This window comes from Accipiter gentilis, chromosome 2 (genome assembly GCF_929443795.1).
Source record: "Accipiter gentilis chromosome 2, bAccGen1.1, whole genome shotgun sequence".
Lineage (NCBI taxonomy): Eukaryota > Metazoa > Chordata > Aves > Accipitriformes > Accipitridae > Astur > Astur gentilis.
In genome coordinates, this window is record NC_064881.1 from 4,752,188 (window position 1) to 4,767,939 (window position 15,752).

Below are 15,752 nucleotides of genomic sequence, written 5' to 3' on the forward strand. Positions count from 1 at the left end.
TGTCTTGTTCTCTGAAACAACTTCAGTGAAACTATCAAATTGTATCCTGTAAACAGTGCTTTCTTGGAGGTGTTGCCCAACTGAAACATCACTGTTTCAGTTGTTCAGAGGTGTCGTGTGTCGATCCCCCCCCACCCCCCACCCCCATTTGCCTGTGAAGTTGCAATGCCTGCAAGACCTGATCTGTTTTCACATTTAGTTTGGCAAAAATTGCCTTCTAGTGAATGCAAAAACAGCTCGTGATAAGAAATAGTATCTTCTTTTTCCCCCAAGTGAAGAATGTGGATTCTTGCACTTCATTTCTAATAGTTGCATCTTGGTAGCTGCACAAGTCTGTTTACTTCTTTCTGTTGAGAACCTCAAGGTTACCATCATCTGCTGTTCCCCCATTTCACACTTGTGCAGCTGTACGTGGTATATGAGACTTCAGGCATTGGTTTTAAGTGCTGTGGAACCTTTTCTTCTGGCAGAAGTCATGTCTTGTGTCTCCTCTTGGAGTCTGCACTATTGACTTTAGTCTTGGGTCATTGCTTTTGTTACAAGGCAGAGGGGGAGTATCAAAAGATTGGGGGTATTTTTAAGTTGCGAAAAAGTGAAAGTAAATTGTGGCAAAGAAATAAAAAATAAATGCTGTTCTCAACAGCTTTCAAACTGTGTCAGACAAGCCACATGTCAGTTTACTGTTGCTCTGCGACATTAGGTTGTAACTGCCCAGAACTGTGTGTTTCATGCTTGAAGTGATGTCTTGTGGCTCTTCGCTCACTGTATGGATCTGTAGCTATGATGGTTGTTTCAAATTTGCCTTCAGCTTTATTTGTGCTGGCATAAGGCGTTTACAGTATTAAGCTGATAAAAGCTGTAGTTAGTAGATTGCCATAATATTGGGTTTTGTTGGTTTTGAAGTTCTAATTTTGCTAGCCATCAGAAAAGCTACTGCCATGAAAAGACTACCACCATATTAAAAGTTCTGCCAAATTGAAGAAATATAGGGAAATTAATGTTTGTGCCAAATGGAGCAGGTTCTTGCCATAACTTACATGGAAGTTAACAGGCATCATCCTAGTCGTATATTCCAATCAAGGCTATGACCACTGGAGTGGCCTTAGGTAACTACTTCTGTGGATGCTCTCACCATGAGTAAGCCTAAAGTAATTTTACAGTGTTCTGATGAAGTATGGATGTCCTGTTACTAGGAGGAAAGTTGATTTGTGTTTCAGGGTACAGTGCTGTTGGGGATCACTGCAGTCATGGTCTAATGGAAAGGGGCTACTGGGACTTGTTACTATTTGTGGTAGTTGTTTTTTTGTTTACTTTTTGTTTTGAGATGAATATGAAGTGTATTGCATTTGCATGAGTTTGCTAGCTGTGTTGCTGGAGGTAATTTCCCATCAAGTGGAGTCTGCTGGAAACTCCCCATTCAAGTGACTGGAGGACGGGATACTCTTCAGGCAGGGTCTCCATCTCTGGCAAATGCTAGCTGAAACTTCAGAACAGTAGTGCAAAAAACACCCCAACCCTATAATCAAGTTGACTGGTAGCGATGCAGTTTCTGGTATGCAGTATGATTCAGAGAAGTAGAAATTGTGCTTTTGACAGTTTGGCTTAAAAACCAAATGTAATGGGTAGTGACAAAATATCCAAATACATGAAAACAAAACACTTAATGCATTCCAAATCTCTAAAGGAATTAAATGATAAATTTATATGTGCCTTCTCAAAGAGTAGAGCTAGCAATGACATTTTTAAGGAAGCATAGAAAAGAAAAACCTAAAACCTCCAGTAGCAACACTTCTGCCATCCTGAATGTAGACCTAGAGCAGAGAGAAATGCTATTGCTATCAAAATGCGTGGCATTGTCAGCTTTCTCTCCTCCCCTAGAATCTGCATAAGCATGTGATGTGAACAAGCTAAAAAAATGCCCTTTTTCTGACTGATGATAAACTGTACACCATGAACCACTATCTAAATAAAATGGCATGAAAAAAAATTAGAAATCTGATATGTTTTCTATGATTCCAGGGTTCATTGATTAAATTAAAGGATCCATCTGTACCTAAATATAATTAAAGACTTCAGTGGAGGAGGAGAAAGCTGAGTTGTCAGACGGAGTAACAGTATTTTTCTGGGTATGCAACTGTCTTGTGCATCTGCCCCATCTGTAAAGACTGCTTGAGAAAGGAGGGAATCATCAAGATGCTATGCTTGCAGTCTCACTTTGTCTGTACTATGTAAATGGCAATATGTTGACGTTACGAAATTTTATACCAAGTTTTGTGTTGTCTTGCAATATCCTCTTATGCTTTTAGATGTGAAGGATGAAAAGCTGTTTCTAAGCATGTGGTTATAGCTTGATTTTTTTTTTTTAATTTTTTTTTTTTTTTTAAATAACCAAGACCCAACTCATGGAGCTTTTGGATCTTCCTGTTGTATTAATTTAAACTCAGACAGAAGCAGTGTTTTAGGCTGTATTGTACAGCAATATTTTGACAGCTTCCAGACTAACCAGGTAGTAAAAAGACTATTTCGTTGATGCAGTCTTGTTTTATACTAGGAATGATCATAAGTGTGCATGGAAGATCTGGGATTCTTCAGATACTGGGTAACTTGCAAGAAAGTTTAATGCAGTCCTCCAAAAATGTTGAGGTACTCTTATTTACGTATCTGACACTCTCCTGTACCTTCCCCTTTTCTTCTCTGCGAGAAGACTTTGTGAAGCGAGGATGGTGGTTTTGGTGGTGGGCTCTGCAGCAGCTGCTGTTGAAGGTAAAGGAGGTGAGACACCGGCAAAAGTAGGGTGCTCTGCAGCTCCCTTGAAGGATCTGAAGCTGTTCAGATCAGGGATCCAGCTGGCACTTTATCTGTGACCCTGATGAAACGTCTGGATTTTCCAGAGCCTTAGCCCTCAGGGGCTGGGGAGGGGGCAGCGCCCGGCGGCATCCCTAGCTGAGTGGTTTCCAAATGCAGGGAAAATGGGACTGTGCTCTGGCATCTGACCGATTCCCCTTAGGGTGATTTTCATTTGAAAGCTGTAGTAAAAATACTCTTTGTTTGTCAACTGTTTAATTGTTTGTCGTTATAGCTGATGGGGTAGGAGAAAGGGGGCATGAATTGAATCGTGATGGGCTGACATTGCTGTAGGTTTGAAAGAAAAACATTAAAAAGCAAGGAAACAACGCAGAAAAGTTTTCTTTCCGGCCCCCCGGCCCCCATTCCTCTCCGCCGCCCCCCCCCCCCCCCCCTTAATATCTCGTATTTGGCTGTAAGCCACTTTGATTAAAACCATGCATCTTCATGCTTTTGTACAGAGTGGCCTTGGCTTTCACTGGAGATCGCTGCCCTCTGACCAAGGGAGATGGTCTTGAAGGTGAACTGGTATTAATCAGGCTTCAGTTCCCATTGCAGGTTTTCTCTAAACCGTATCTTCACCTGTAAATGTTCAGAAAGTGAAAATGTATAGAGGCAGCCAAGTGTGACAGTGATGAATTCTGCAGGTTGAAGAACTGCTTCAGGAAGTTACTGTTAAAGTAGTCCCAGAGCGTGTGTGGGGTGTGTCTGTCTTTTTCATGTCCAAAATACCATTTTGACTCGAATGATGAACTGCTTCGCTACTTGCACCTTGTATGCACGTAGTGTTTCAACGTGACTGTCTAGTTAAGTTTTTCTCTTGACTTCAAGAATTGTTTTCTGTCATAAAATGCAGAGTAAAGTTGATGTATGCTTAGCTCTTACATTTCTTGGCAGCTGTTCCTTGGAGTAAGAGACTAAATTATCTTATCAGCGTGGTCTAGTTATTTTTTCCACAGAAGCATAGGATAGCCATAACATCACTTAATTTCTAACAGTCTGGGTGTTTTTCTCCACCAGGAGCTGTTCTTATCAGAAGCAGTAATGGCCAGCTAATGCTGGTATCTCAACAAGCAATAGCACAAGCACAGAACCAGCCACAAAATAACACAAGCGTGAGACCATCTGTACCTACCAGCACACCTGCAATCAGAATATGTGCTGTACAGGTAACTTCTCTCATAGCTTTGATTTGATGTAGCTGTATGTTATGTAGTTATAACAGGGTTTGCAAATAAGTTATGGAGGGTTAGATAAGCATTTTAACGCTTTCTGAACAGCATGATGGTGTTTGGTTTTGACCACAAACTTCACTACGTGCTTTGCTTTCTCAGTTTGAAAAAACTGCTAGCTGTTACATACGGTATAGTTCAAATTAAGGAATTCCTCTCTGATGATGATGTAAAGGGTTTTAAGGAGGAAAAAACCCGAAAACCCACAAACAAACCCAACAACCCAAAACCAAAAAACCTACCTGAATGGTTACTGCTAGTAACTGCAACCTTGCAATCCTGTGGAGGGATACTTCTCTGAAGTTGAGTGAAGCTGAGGCCCTTTCCCCAGGATGTTCGTCCTTGTCTGAGCTCTGCTGACTTTTTGCTTCCATCTCTTGTAATGTGGTCAGCACGCAAGAGTAAGGGGGGTACAAAAAAAAGTAACCATCTGCATATTTCTTGCCAACATGCTTGTCCTTTAACCATTTTATTCTGATTAGGCATTGTGCCTAAATATCTCCGAATCTGTTCTTGAGTATTAAACTGATAGACAAATAGCTTTGAACAGTGTTTAAACTATATGGATTACGTGAATGATGCCTGTATTGTTACTGTATGAGCAGGTGTCTTGGTTTATATTGGATAAGGGCAGGTACTAACTTCACTGTCTGTTTTGTCATTGACTTGTCTGATAGCTGTTCTCTGCACATGTATAATTATTTAATATTTTTTTTTTAAAGAACTCTGGCACCCAGTTACTAAAGAAAGTAGCAGTTACTCCTGTGAAAACAACTCAAACAACAAATGCTGTGGCTTCTACTGTTCAGTCACCTACTGTAATACAGGTAGGTGGGAAGCTTTATAGTGCAGTGGAATAAGTGACAGAGAGAACTGAAGAAAATATGGATACATTCTTGTTATTTCTGACTCTAATCTGGTTTTCAGTAAGGTTGGCAATTTCTGTCCTCACAATAAATTCTCTCCTGAATGTCTTTTTTTAAATGCATAATTTTAATTATGCTTCCGCCAGTGTGTCAGATCATCTTATCTCACTACAGTAGAAAGCACATGAACAATGGATAAAATAAATAGTTCAGAGAGCCATTTCCAGTGCTTTTGTACTCTGTAACAGAGCTCTTTCAAGCTCTAGCTGAAGCTTTTCTGGGAGATGGAGATTTCCTAATGCTCTCTTCTGTTGGGGTTCCCTGATCCCTTAGGGGAAAAGAAGTATACCTGAGGTGATCTTGAGGTGAAAATGAGCTGTCTGCACCAGTCAAGCTGTTTCTCAGGTGTACATTTTTTTCCCTCATTAAAAACTGAAGGAATGTCATAGCTGAAGACCTCCTGTCTTCTGATTGAGTTTGGCAGACAGGTTCCACAGATACGACTGTAAATAGACAATGGTTGGAAATGCCTCATTATTTTTAGGTAGTGGTTTTTGTCTTATTTTCTAGGTCTTATTTCTCTTTTTTTCAGAGAAAAATGTTGTAGGACTCTTCTGAGGAGGCTCTTGCCACCTGTAGAGTATGATACTTCTAGATACAGTTGATCCTCTATTCTTGGGACCAGAGTTCTTGATAAGCATGTGTGATGTGAAGAAAGCTGCTTCTATCTGCAGCTAAAATTTTCTGTTCTCCTCATAATCTGGAGGATAAATTGGGAGGAAGTCTGGCTTGTACATACTTTTTTGTGAACAAGAGCTTGAAGGAGACTACGCTGTAGCAGTTGACCAGGCGCTCTACTAAATGAGCAGTATCAATCATTCAAAAAAACATGCTGGATGTATGTTCTTGACCTTGAGGGTGTTTGAAGGATTGGGGGATATGTTCACTGACAGTGGTAACTAACAGTCTGACTTACAAATTCGTCCTCCTGCTGTTCTTCTGTATCAGCAACTGAAAACTACTCACAGCTCTGTCATCTTTTTTTCTCATCCTTCTCACTACATACGGATAATGTTGGGGCTAGAGGGGAAAACCCAGAGGCCTCTCAATACATTTTCTATTTTGCTTAGAATGGAAACAACATATGCTTTGTGTCTAAGAACAGTAACCGGTATTCCTTACCCACTTTTATTTTCGAATACTAGCTTGCAAACCTTGTGCTTGTAATCTCTGCATAGAGATCTTTAGGATATAAAAGCAATAGTCATCTACTCTACTACCCTTGCACTGTGGAGAAGAGATGAAGGGGTAAAGATTTCTTACATCTGATGGATGAGGCTGCTTGCATCCTCATACTCTCATGTGGGTAAACATTGAGACTCATCATGCTATTAACTTTCCCTTTTTTAACTTACATCCGCCTTTGACTTGGTTCTTCTGTACTTTCTTAGTTCAGTTTTGATGTAATCAATTTAACTTGTGTTCTCCTGAGATATTCAAAGAGGTAGACATGCAATTCTTTTTGTAAGCTCTATTTTTTTCCATTGTAGAAACTTGAACACTTCTAATATAAGCCATAGGGCTGGATTTAAACAGCAGGAACAATGACTCTAGGAAATGATGGCATCACAAAATGTAGGAGACAGCGGAGAGGAAATAATCCTTGGCTTGGTTGCGTATCTCCTGTCCTGTGCAAAGTACAGCTTGGAACACTACTGTCTGCAAAACTCTTTAGTTACTGACTCCAGGATTATTTTCCTCATCTACAAAAATATTTCCATTTTTTGACATTCCTGAATGTTTTAAGCTCTGAAGTTAGACAAAAAACCTGCACATTTTTATTTTTTACCTTCTTCCCAGATGGGGTAAAGAAGCTGCAAAGTATCTAATTAGCATCATGCTGGGGCACTTTCATTTAGATGCAGAGCACTTCTTCTCTTGAAATTACTTCAAAATATGCAGGATTAATGCCATTTTTTTTTTTTTTTTTTTTGCTACTGTTTCTCTGTTGTTCGAAGTGAGAATGAGAATTGTCAGTAGTGAAAAAGGTTGAGGGCAGATGACAGAAGTTAATTCCCATATATTCATCTTCCTGGGAAAAGGGTCCAGCAGACTTCCTGTTGTTCCCTCCCTTAGCTGATAAAATGCCGTTCTGGTCTTGATGTGTAAACATGCTGGAATTTGCAAGAGATCAGCTCCCATGAACCTCATGTTTTCGACTTTTAAAAGCCCAGGGCATTGCAGCTTGACAGATCTGTACTCTGTCCCCTTCCGTCTTCCTCCCGTCCATCTGTTTGTGGGATTCCCGTGCCCAGTTTGCGTCCCTGTGGTCTTAGAGCTGTTGAGCCTCATCCTTGGAAGAGGCAGTGGTGGTGGCAAAGATCCTGCAGAGAGCTATTAAAGTGTTACCAACAGTGGGAGCCTGAGCTGGAAAGCTTTCTGGTAGCTGCCTGCTTCTTTCATGTCAAGCTGGCAGCAGCTTGGTGGGGGACGGGGATGGGACACACGACACGGGATGGACCCACCCAGGAAGAAAATAATTTATAAATAAATAAGAAAAGTGCCAGTTGTTTGCTATAGCTTTAAATGTTTGTTCATTAATTTTCCCTATCCTGAAAGACTTAAAAGCCCTTTGATATTCTACATGGTGTCTGTCCAACTGTGATTAGTTTTTGTTTTATCCATGGTAGGGTAAGTTAGGCTCTTGTGTTGCTGTTTTATCATTAATGCAGTTAGCTAGTATTAATTTGTGATTGTTGGACTAAAGTGGGGTGTTTAAACATGCTAAGAGTCAGTGAAAGCAATTGTGCTGTGCAGATCTGAACCTGGAATTTGGCCTGCAAACCCAGACTTTCCCTTTCTCTTGAGAGGTTTGGAGGAAAAACAAACCCAACTTCAGGTTTCAAATGCTAACCTGAAACACTTGCTTTTCTGTAACCTGCAGGTTCAATCTGGCTTTTTAGTTTTCAGGTTGAGAAATTGGAAGTAGTGGTTTTTGTAGAGGCCAAGTCTTACTCATATTGTATTCTGTTGTATCAGAAGAACTGTGTTGCGTTTTTTCGGTGTGGGGTTTTTTTTCTCTTTAAAATCTGTAGTAGAAATACTTCAGTTTGGGAGGTTTTTCTCTGGAAACTACTATTTAGCTTGGTTTGCAAAGGAGAGAGGCAATTGTGTTTTTACTTTTTGCTAAACCTTCATTACTCTCCTGTTGCTGGAGCTTCTGAATCTGTTGATAAATTGTAATGAGATTTTAAAAAGATGTCTCAAAAGAACTGAATTTTGTGAGCTTTTGTGTCTGGGCGGAGAAGAGGGAGATCCAAATTGCTGCCCACAAGGGAAAGGCAGGAAGAACTGTTGGGTGCATTTGCTCAGCTCGCTGCTTCTGCTGGCACATGTATCCTTCGAAAGTGGACACGGTGTCTTTTGCCTGCCGCTTGTGTGATAGGAAGAGTAAGGGATATTGCAGTTGGGAGATGAGCTGCAGGGGAAGAAAGGAAGATAAATAATCACTTAAGGTCGTATTTATCTTCAGAGTAGTATCACCTGGCTTAGCATTGTCCTAAATTCATTAGTTCTTAGGCTGTAGGAGCCTGACAAAGTTAATATATTGGTTTCTTCTAGAAAACTTTACCTTTCTCTCTTCACTTGAAGTTGCAGGCAGTGCTTCAGTCTGGGTAAGCCTTTGTCATTTCTTCCCCCCCCCCCCCCCCCCCCCCGATTTAAAAACAGAATTATGGCTGGGGTGGGTTCTGTCACTTACTGTATTAAATAGAGCCTCTCAAAGCAAATGAATCTAAACTTTAAAAGCAAAGATAAAAATAATTTCTTTATGTTTTAAATAGTAGTGTGGAGGGAGGGTGCTACCTTATATGCTAGCAAAATACAGTATGTTTGTCACGTTAGTCTTCCGTTAAAAAGTGTTAATTTTTCTTTTCAGCCAGCAGCTGCAACAGCTAGTGTTACTACAGTTACTGCTGTAAAGCCTTCGAGTACTGGAACACCTGTAAAACTTCCAGTTACAGGACCACCTGCACAAGCTATCTCCCAAAAGGCAGTCTCTGTGAAAGCAGAGGGCACAACAGTAGCACAGACCAGCGCTTCTACAGTAAGGGGGAAAAAAAAAGTTTTTAATTAAAAATTAACATTCTCTATATTCATCAGAGGTTGGACAGCCAATGCAACATCTAACGAGTCTTCTCTTTATTTCCACACTAGGAGATGCTAGAGAATGTGAAGAAATGCAAGAATTTTCTTGCTACGCTAATAAAACTGGCATCTAGTGGACCTCAGGCCCCTGAGATGGGGCAGAATGTGAAGAATCTGGTGCAAAATCTTTTGGTGAGACTTTTTTTTAAACAAAGTCTGCATCGTTTGTGTATCGCTTTTGACATGACTTAATCGTAGTTTTGTTCCTTGTCTTTTTTTCTTCTTTTTAAACAGCTGAAGAGTTGGATTTGTGTCTGAGTACACCTGACCCTCTTTAAGTCTTACATTGTAACTCTTATTTTAACTGGATCCCATGCTGTATTTTTTTTGCCCCTCACATTCCTGTTTCATTTTATGCACACAGATAACTGACAGCAGGAGGAGGTGATAGTGTTAACACAGCTCCTCGGTCTGAGCTGCTTTTTTTTCCATGTTAGTGTAGTTTTGAGTCCTCAATGGCAAGAGTATTACCATGGAGGTTGCAGTGCAGTGCTAAGTCCATACTACTGCTTTACTCCAAGACAGGACTGACTTACAGGTTGACAGTGAAGCTCCAGGGAAACAAGCATGACATTATCTATCTCTTCAGACAGTGGGATGGGGAAAATAATGTGGGGACTGCCAATGTCTCCCTCTCCTTGCAGGTGGCTACCGTATGCTGCTTTGTGCTGTACCCCAGCACAGCTGGGTTTTCTTGGTAACGATTTCTCCTGCCACTTCTTGTCTTGGCATTTGACCACTGCTGCTGTTTTGTTGTTCCACCATAGCAGAAGGCTGTGGACTGGTGGAGGGGGATAGCTTTGCTAGTGGTACCAAAGGACTTTTCAGTCTAGAAAAGCGTGGTGTGGACAGAGGTGTAATTTCAGAGAGCAGATTGTTAGAAGATGCAGCCTTGCAAAAATTGCTTCCTCTGCCTTTGTATCCCTGCTGGACTATACACCTTGCTTCTGTAGGGAAATACTAGAGTTGTTGCTTCTTGTGCTTACAGTACTTTATTTATTTACTTTAAGAACAGTGGTTACCAGACATTAATGCGTCAGTAACTGTGCACTTGTTTGCTTGTTGTAGTATTTGAAAAATGCTGCTCTTCTGCCATTCAGTATGTGTACATGATTTAAATGCAGAGTAAATTAATGTTTCATATGTATGAGGAAAACGAGTAAATGGCAGCTGTGAAGTAAAATGGCCCTTAAGGCAACATCTCATGAAGCGGGGTGTCAAGTGCCTTGTATGCACTGAGATACAGCATACCAAATCACTGCATCTGTATCTGTGAGACCTCAGTGACCTGTAGGCACAGCTCAGTGAGACCTAACGGGCAGCAGATCAAATGACTCGATAGGAGAGCATTTATATAGAGTTTGTCTGTGAATATACAGTCCTTACAAGTCCTGCACTGGTCATGTAGCCCCTTGGAACGGTTGTTCCGAAGGATAATATGGGCGAGACAAGCAGTTTCTCTGCAGAGGCAGAGATTGGTGCTGGGGTTCCTCTTCCTTGTTTGTCTGTACCTTCTTGGAGGAGGCAACGTTCTCGGTGTCTCTGTGGCAGGGTCTCACCTTGGAGGGCGAGAAAGGGCAGCAGTGTCTGGGGCTACCCACCACCTTAGCTCCATCGTGGTGGCACTGAAGTAGTGAGTGAGGGGTCTCAGAAGTCTGCTGCAGCTTCCTCACCTTCCCAGGCCCTTGAGTCTGGTGTTTGTGTTGGGGCAGAGCCGAATGCACTGAGAAAGGAGACTGTATTCTACAAGCCAGAGGGCTGTTACAGCAGTGGTATGTGGAAGTGACGTTCTCATATTCAGCTTCTCCTGCTTCTGAAAGACATGCGAAGTGCTCTGTTTTATTGTGCTATGTATGCATTAGACTAGAATTGTCTTGCAAAAACTACTGAGTTGTCTTTTGTCTCTGGTCCCTTTCAATTGATCTTTATGTAGATAAACTACCTTTACAGAGAAAAAAAAAAAAGTACTTGTAGTCTATTTTACATCTCTCTGCATGACAATGAGGTACTCAAAAGGATCAGTGCTACTTATAAACTTGTTTCTATCAGTTCACTTCAGTGAATGGATGTTTGAACAAGTATCCTTAAATGTGTTAACTACCTGTAGTTGAAGAAAGTAATTAAACTTGATAATACTGTATCTAAATTATGACAGAAGAAATTCTGTCTTAAAACCTTTTGTTTAACAATACAGCAGGAGAAAAGCATTTGAGTACTGAAATTGAACAATTACATGGTAATGTAAATTTCCGCGAATTTTTGATACATCTGGGGAAAAAATATGGTAGATTCATAGTTATAACTTACCATTGTAATTATACTTTCCTCTTAGGAAGCAAAAATTGAACCAGAAGAATTTACAAAAAAGCTATATATAGAGCTCAAGTCGTCTCCACAACCGTATTTAGTTCCTTTTCTCAAGGTAAGTGTCCGATTGTGGATATATAGTATTTAATGAGGGGAGGGAGGAGGACCAGGAAAGGAAAGAATCAGAGCATTCAGATAGGTACTTGCTCAGGTCAGTTGAGGAAATGGTGCTTAACCTAGCCCTGTTGCTCTTGGAAAGACATTTTGGGGGGAGGGGGGATTTCAGAGGACTAAGTTATGCTGTGTTCTTAAATTGGAGAATAATGACCCTCTAGTTGTTAGTGGAGACTAATGTTTTGCAAGCTGGTGCATCTACAGTAGAGCAGCTATACTAAGGTGACCTCTTTCTTATCAAAACTGTAGCTCTTCTGGGTTCTAATACAGAAGACTGGGAGCAGTGATTGTGCACAGCTTATGCAGTATGTAAGCTCAAAGAATCTACATAAAGCTAGTCATGTCTGCTGGTTTGTGTTTTAACTGGAGGCAGAAAAAACACCCACCCCTTTCTCCGGAAAGGGTCTGACAGAACTACTGCAGCTTAGGAAAAGTAACCCAGGACAACTCTACCTCCATTCAAGCAAATAATCACATAAATTAAAAAAAAATATAATAAAATGCTCTCTTAACACTTTTAATCATATGGTAGAATGGTATTAACAAAATAAAAATGAACATCTTTGTTGTACAGCAAGCATTAAATCCCAGTGAAAAATGGAAAACTTGGTTACATTTACTTAATTGCAATGTACACATATTCTTAGGCTTGATAGATCTGTACTTTTCCTTGGCATTCATTATAGGCATGGTGGAGAATCAAAGAAGAATAGTTAAGTGGTAAAGCTGGGACAGAGGTTTTCTGGAGTTTGTCCTCTTCCTTGGTATTTGACAGCACATGTAACAATGCATGTGATAATACTGATATTACTTTAGATGCTTGGTGTTAATCTGTTCAAGTGTGAGATAAATATTTTTGTTACAATGGCAGCCTTTAAATGCTTTGCTGTGAGTCTAGAAGACTACAGTCATCTCTGCAGGGCTTGATATAAAATTTTTATATTGGTCATTTATTCTCTGTTTAATTCCTTGGAGGCTTCTTAAATGCCTGTGCAAAAGCTAGAAAAATGAACAGCTCGAGTATGGGCTTTCCTGCGTCCAGTGCAGCTCCGGCTGCGGAAGGACCGGGCTGTGAGCATAGGGTCTGTGTGACTGGCAGAGGTTTCCCGTGAGCTGTGTGGAGTCTTACCAGAGCTCTACTAACTCCCAGGGCGAGTTTGGCTTCCGAAGTGGCGTAGCACCTTTCTGCAGGGCTCTGGCTGATGAACCCCCTGGACGTGGGCTGGCTGTGCTTGTGTGGGGCCACCTTGAGTGCTGCTGTGCTGTGTTCCCGAAACAGCACAAGTGAACCTCAGTAGCTCTGCCCAGACCCAGCCTAAATCTGGCACAGCTAGACCTTGTCCAGGGCTGATGAGCCCCGATAGCCCTGGACTAGCTCACGCGGAGGAGCCGAGGGGTGGCTGCATTGTACTTGCTAATGCTTCCACTCTGTCGGGTCCCCCGAGGGTTTATTAGTTATTAGCTCAAGCACAGTGCTGTCCTCATGCACTTGCAGAAGTGCTCAGCTTGAGTTAATAAGCCATCCCACAATGTGGAGAGCTGCTACACTTGGTGCACAGACCTTGACGCGGTTCCACAGGAGTTAAGCTGGGTTCATCAGCATGGGTCAGGAGTGAAGTTGGGTCATCAGCTGTTGCGTGTTTCTACTGCAGCATGCTGTCAGGTACTGGTAATCATCTAAGTTTTTCTGTTTTGGGCAGTATCCATACCCCATAGTCCTTGACAAGGTGCGCTCTCCCTGTTGCACACTATATTAACAAAGAAATACTGTGACTTCAGAATCGTTTTTAGACATTGTCATGGTCAGTTAGCTGACTTCGTAGTGTTACCCATCCTTTAAAATGTCTTGCACCCTGATTGCTTTTTTCTGAAATACCTTAAGGATGTTACACACGCCAATTAGGTCTGTCCTGTAACTCTTGAGCAGCTGTGACAGGACTGAGTGCCAAATGGAAGCTGACTTTAGGAGCACTTCTCTAAGGTGCTACAAGGACTGGTGCAGGCCTTGTTCGTGGGGGAAATGCTTGCAGCTCGAGTCTGGAAAAAAATGTGATACGGCTTGTTGCCAATTCACTTTTAGCTAGTGAAGTGGAATTGTAGGGAGGACTCTCTGGAGTTGTCTCTTATCTTTGAGCTGCAGGTTTTTGATGAAGTTGTTGCACATGTTGTGTCTGTTCCAGTAAGTGGAAAAGTACAGTGACTTTGGCTGTGAAGCCTGCTTGATTTTCAAATCAGTGCCGAGTGCTTTTGGTAAATTGCATTAGGAGCATGAGGAAAGCTGAGCAGCCTTTTAAAAGAAAAGGAAGTGAATATTAAAGAAAGGTGTACTGCGGAAGGTCCAGATGTGCAAACAATTTGTTCACTTGGTATATTAGTATGTGAGACGTTCCTTTTGCATGAAACAGAGCAGTAGCTCTATGCTGGAGACTCTTAAAAACTTCAAAAACTGTCAAGGGGGGAAAAAAGGGGTTTGAGAGTATACAGGTAGCTGCAGAACTGATTTCCCCTGGTTCTGAGCCATAACAGGTTGTACATAGTCAAGGAGGAAAATCTGTAGAGGGCTTGAAGATTATTCTGTCCATTAACCTTCTCAAACACAGCTGTAGTAAAAAATGAGATGTTGCCAGGTACCTTTACTGATGTTCTCCTGTTGCAGAGAACTATCTGGCTTAAGTTGTGCTGCTGCAGCTATACAGACATTCTTAAAGTGGTATCCCCCCCTAGTGTAGATACAGCTGTATTGGTATAGAAGTGCTCATATCTTCAGAGCTTGTTTCTGACTTTATTGGATAATTTGTAGTTCTCTGTCAGACAGGCTCTGTGGAATAAACACAGCTGTTAACCATATAGCAGGGATTTTTTGCAAAACAAAGTTTTTTGATGCAGTAAAGCAGTTAAAATGGTCTTACTCTGAAACATAAATTCCAAATTGAAAAATCTAAACGGAAGCATGAAGTTATGGGTAGTTTCCCTATAGATGGGATTTGCTATGAGCAGTGAAGCTATGGCGACTGTTGACCTTTGCTCAGCCTGTGCTGGTGATTCTTATGGTCTTCACTGAGCAGTATCATCATCAATTTAAGGGTGTCTGAATTCCAGCAAAACTTGTTTGAAATAAACAATTTATTATCTCATGAAAAATTAAATTGGAAGAGGACTCAGTTGCTAATGAATCAGTGTTGTGGAAGACTCTGCTGATGTTACGTCCAGTGTTTTTTCGTTTTTCTTCTAGAAGAGCATGCTTGCCCTACGGCAGCTAATGCCCAATGCTCAGAGCTTTATCCAGCAGTGTATGCAGCAGCAAGTTCCAACCCAAGAAGCTGTTTCGACATGTACCTCTGCAGCACCAGCTCCTTCGATAGCAGTGGCAACCTCAGCTGGAGCAACAACTTCTATTCCAGTTATAAAACCAGTGTCTGCCTCTGTAACAGTCACAGCCCATCCAGTTATAAAACCAGTCCTTGCCAGCACATCAGGTTCTGTGCAGACCGTGAAGCCTGTTTCTTCCTCTGCAGCGGTGACAGCATCTCTTCGGCCTGCAGCTTCAGCGCTCACCACGATGACAGCAACATCAGGGCAGGCTGCTGTCCAAACTGGCAAGCCGGTCTTCACCTCCGCGGTAGCAACGTCCCCTCTCCAGTCTGCAAAGCCAGTGCTGGTCTCTACAGCAGCATCTTCAGCAACAGCCCCTCTCCAGCCTTCTCTGAAACCAGCCATTGGAACCCCAATCAGTATTAAAATCTCACAGCCCAACTCCATCGTTGCGCAGTCAGTGGGTGCTCAGCAGGTGGTTAAAGTGAAACAGTTGGTAAGATGAATTTCTCTGCTTCTGTCCTGTCTAACTGGGATTCTTTACTTTGACTCTTAGAGTTTTGTAAAGAGGATATCAATTTGGATCTTATCTCGTTATATTTGTCATAGTTTAGGGATGTGGAGCCCTTGCTGAAAAGGTGAATGTAAAGCCAAGCTCTAAGCTTGGTCTCTTGCAAGATGTGCTGACCGCCATTCCACCAGACTGAACATCCAGCTTGAGACACAAGGGATACGAGTTCTGACCCCTGCTATGAGTGCAGCCAAGCTAGGTTGGCATCTGAAAGAAAAGGCAGGAAATGCTAGTGTCAGA

General features: G+C 41.7%; 1 protein-coding gene across 1 annotated transcript in view; it reads left to right on the top strand.

The window, feature by feature from the left end:
- Nucleotides 1–15,752, top strand: part of TAF4B (TATA-box binding protein associated factor 4b) — a 73,559-nt gene that overhangs the window by 12,142 nt on the left and 45,665 nt on the right. Inside the window, exons 2-7 of the mRNA XM_049820958.1 lie at nt 3,865–4,013; nt 4,799–4,903; nt 8,880–9,047; nt 9,158–9,280; nt 11,481–11,570; nt 14,862–15,437. Coding sequence (XP_049676915.1) covers nt 3,865–4,013; nt 4,799–4,903; nt 8,880–9,047; nt 9,158–9,280; nt 11,481–11,570; nt 14,862–15,437 — 1,211 coding nt within the window. The remainder of the gene's footprint in view (nt 1–3,864; nt 4,014–4,798; nt 4,904–8,879; nt 9,048–9,157; nt 9,281–11,480; nt 11,571–14,861; nt 15,438–15,752) is intronic.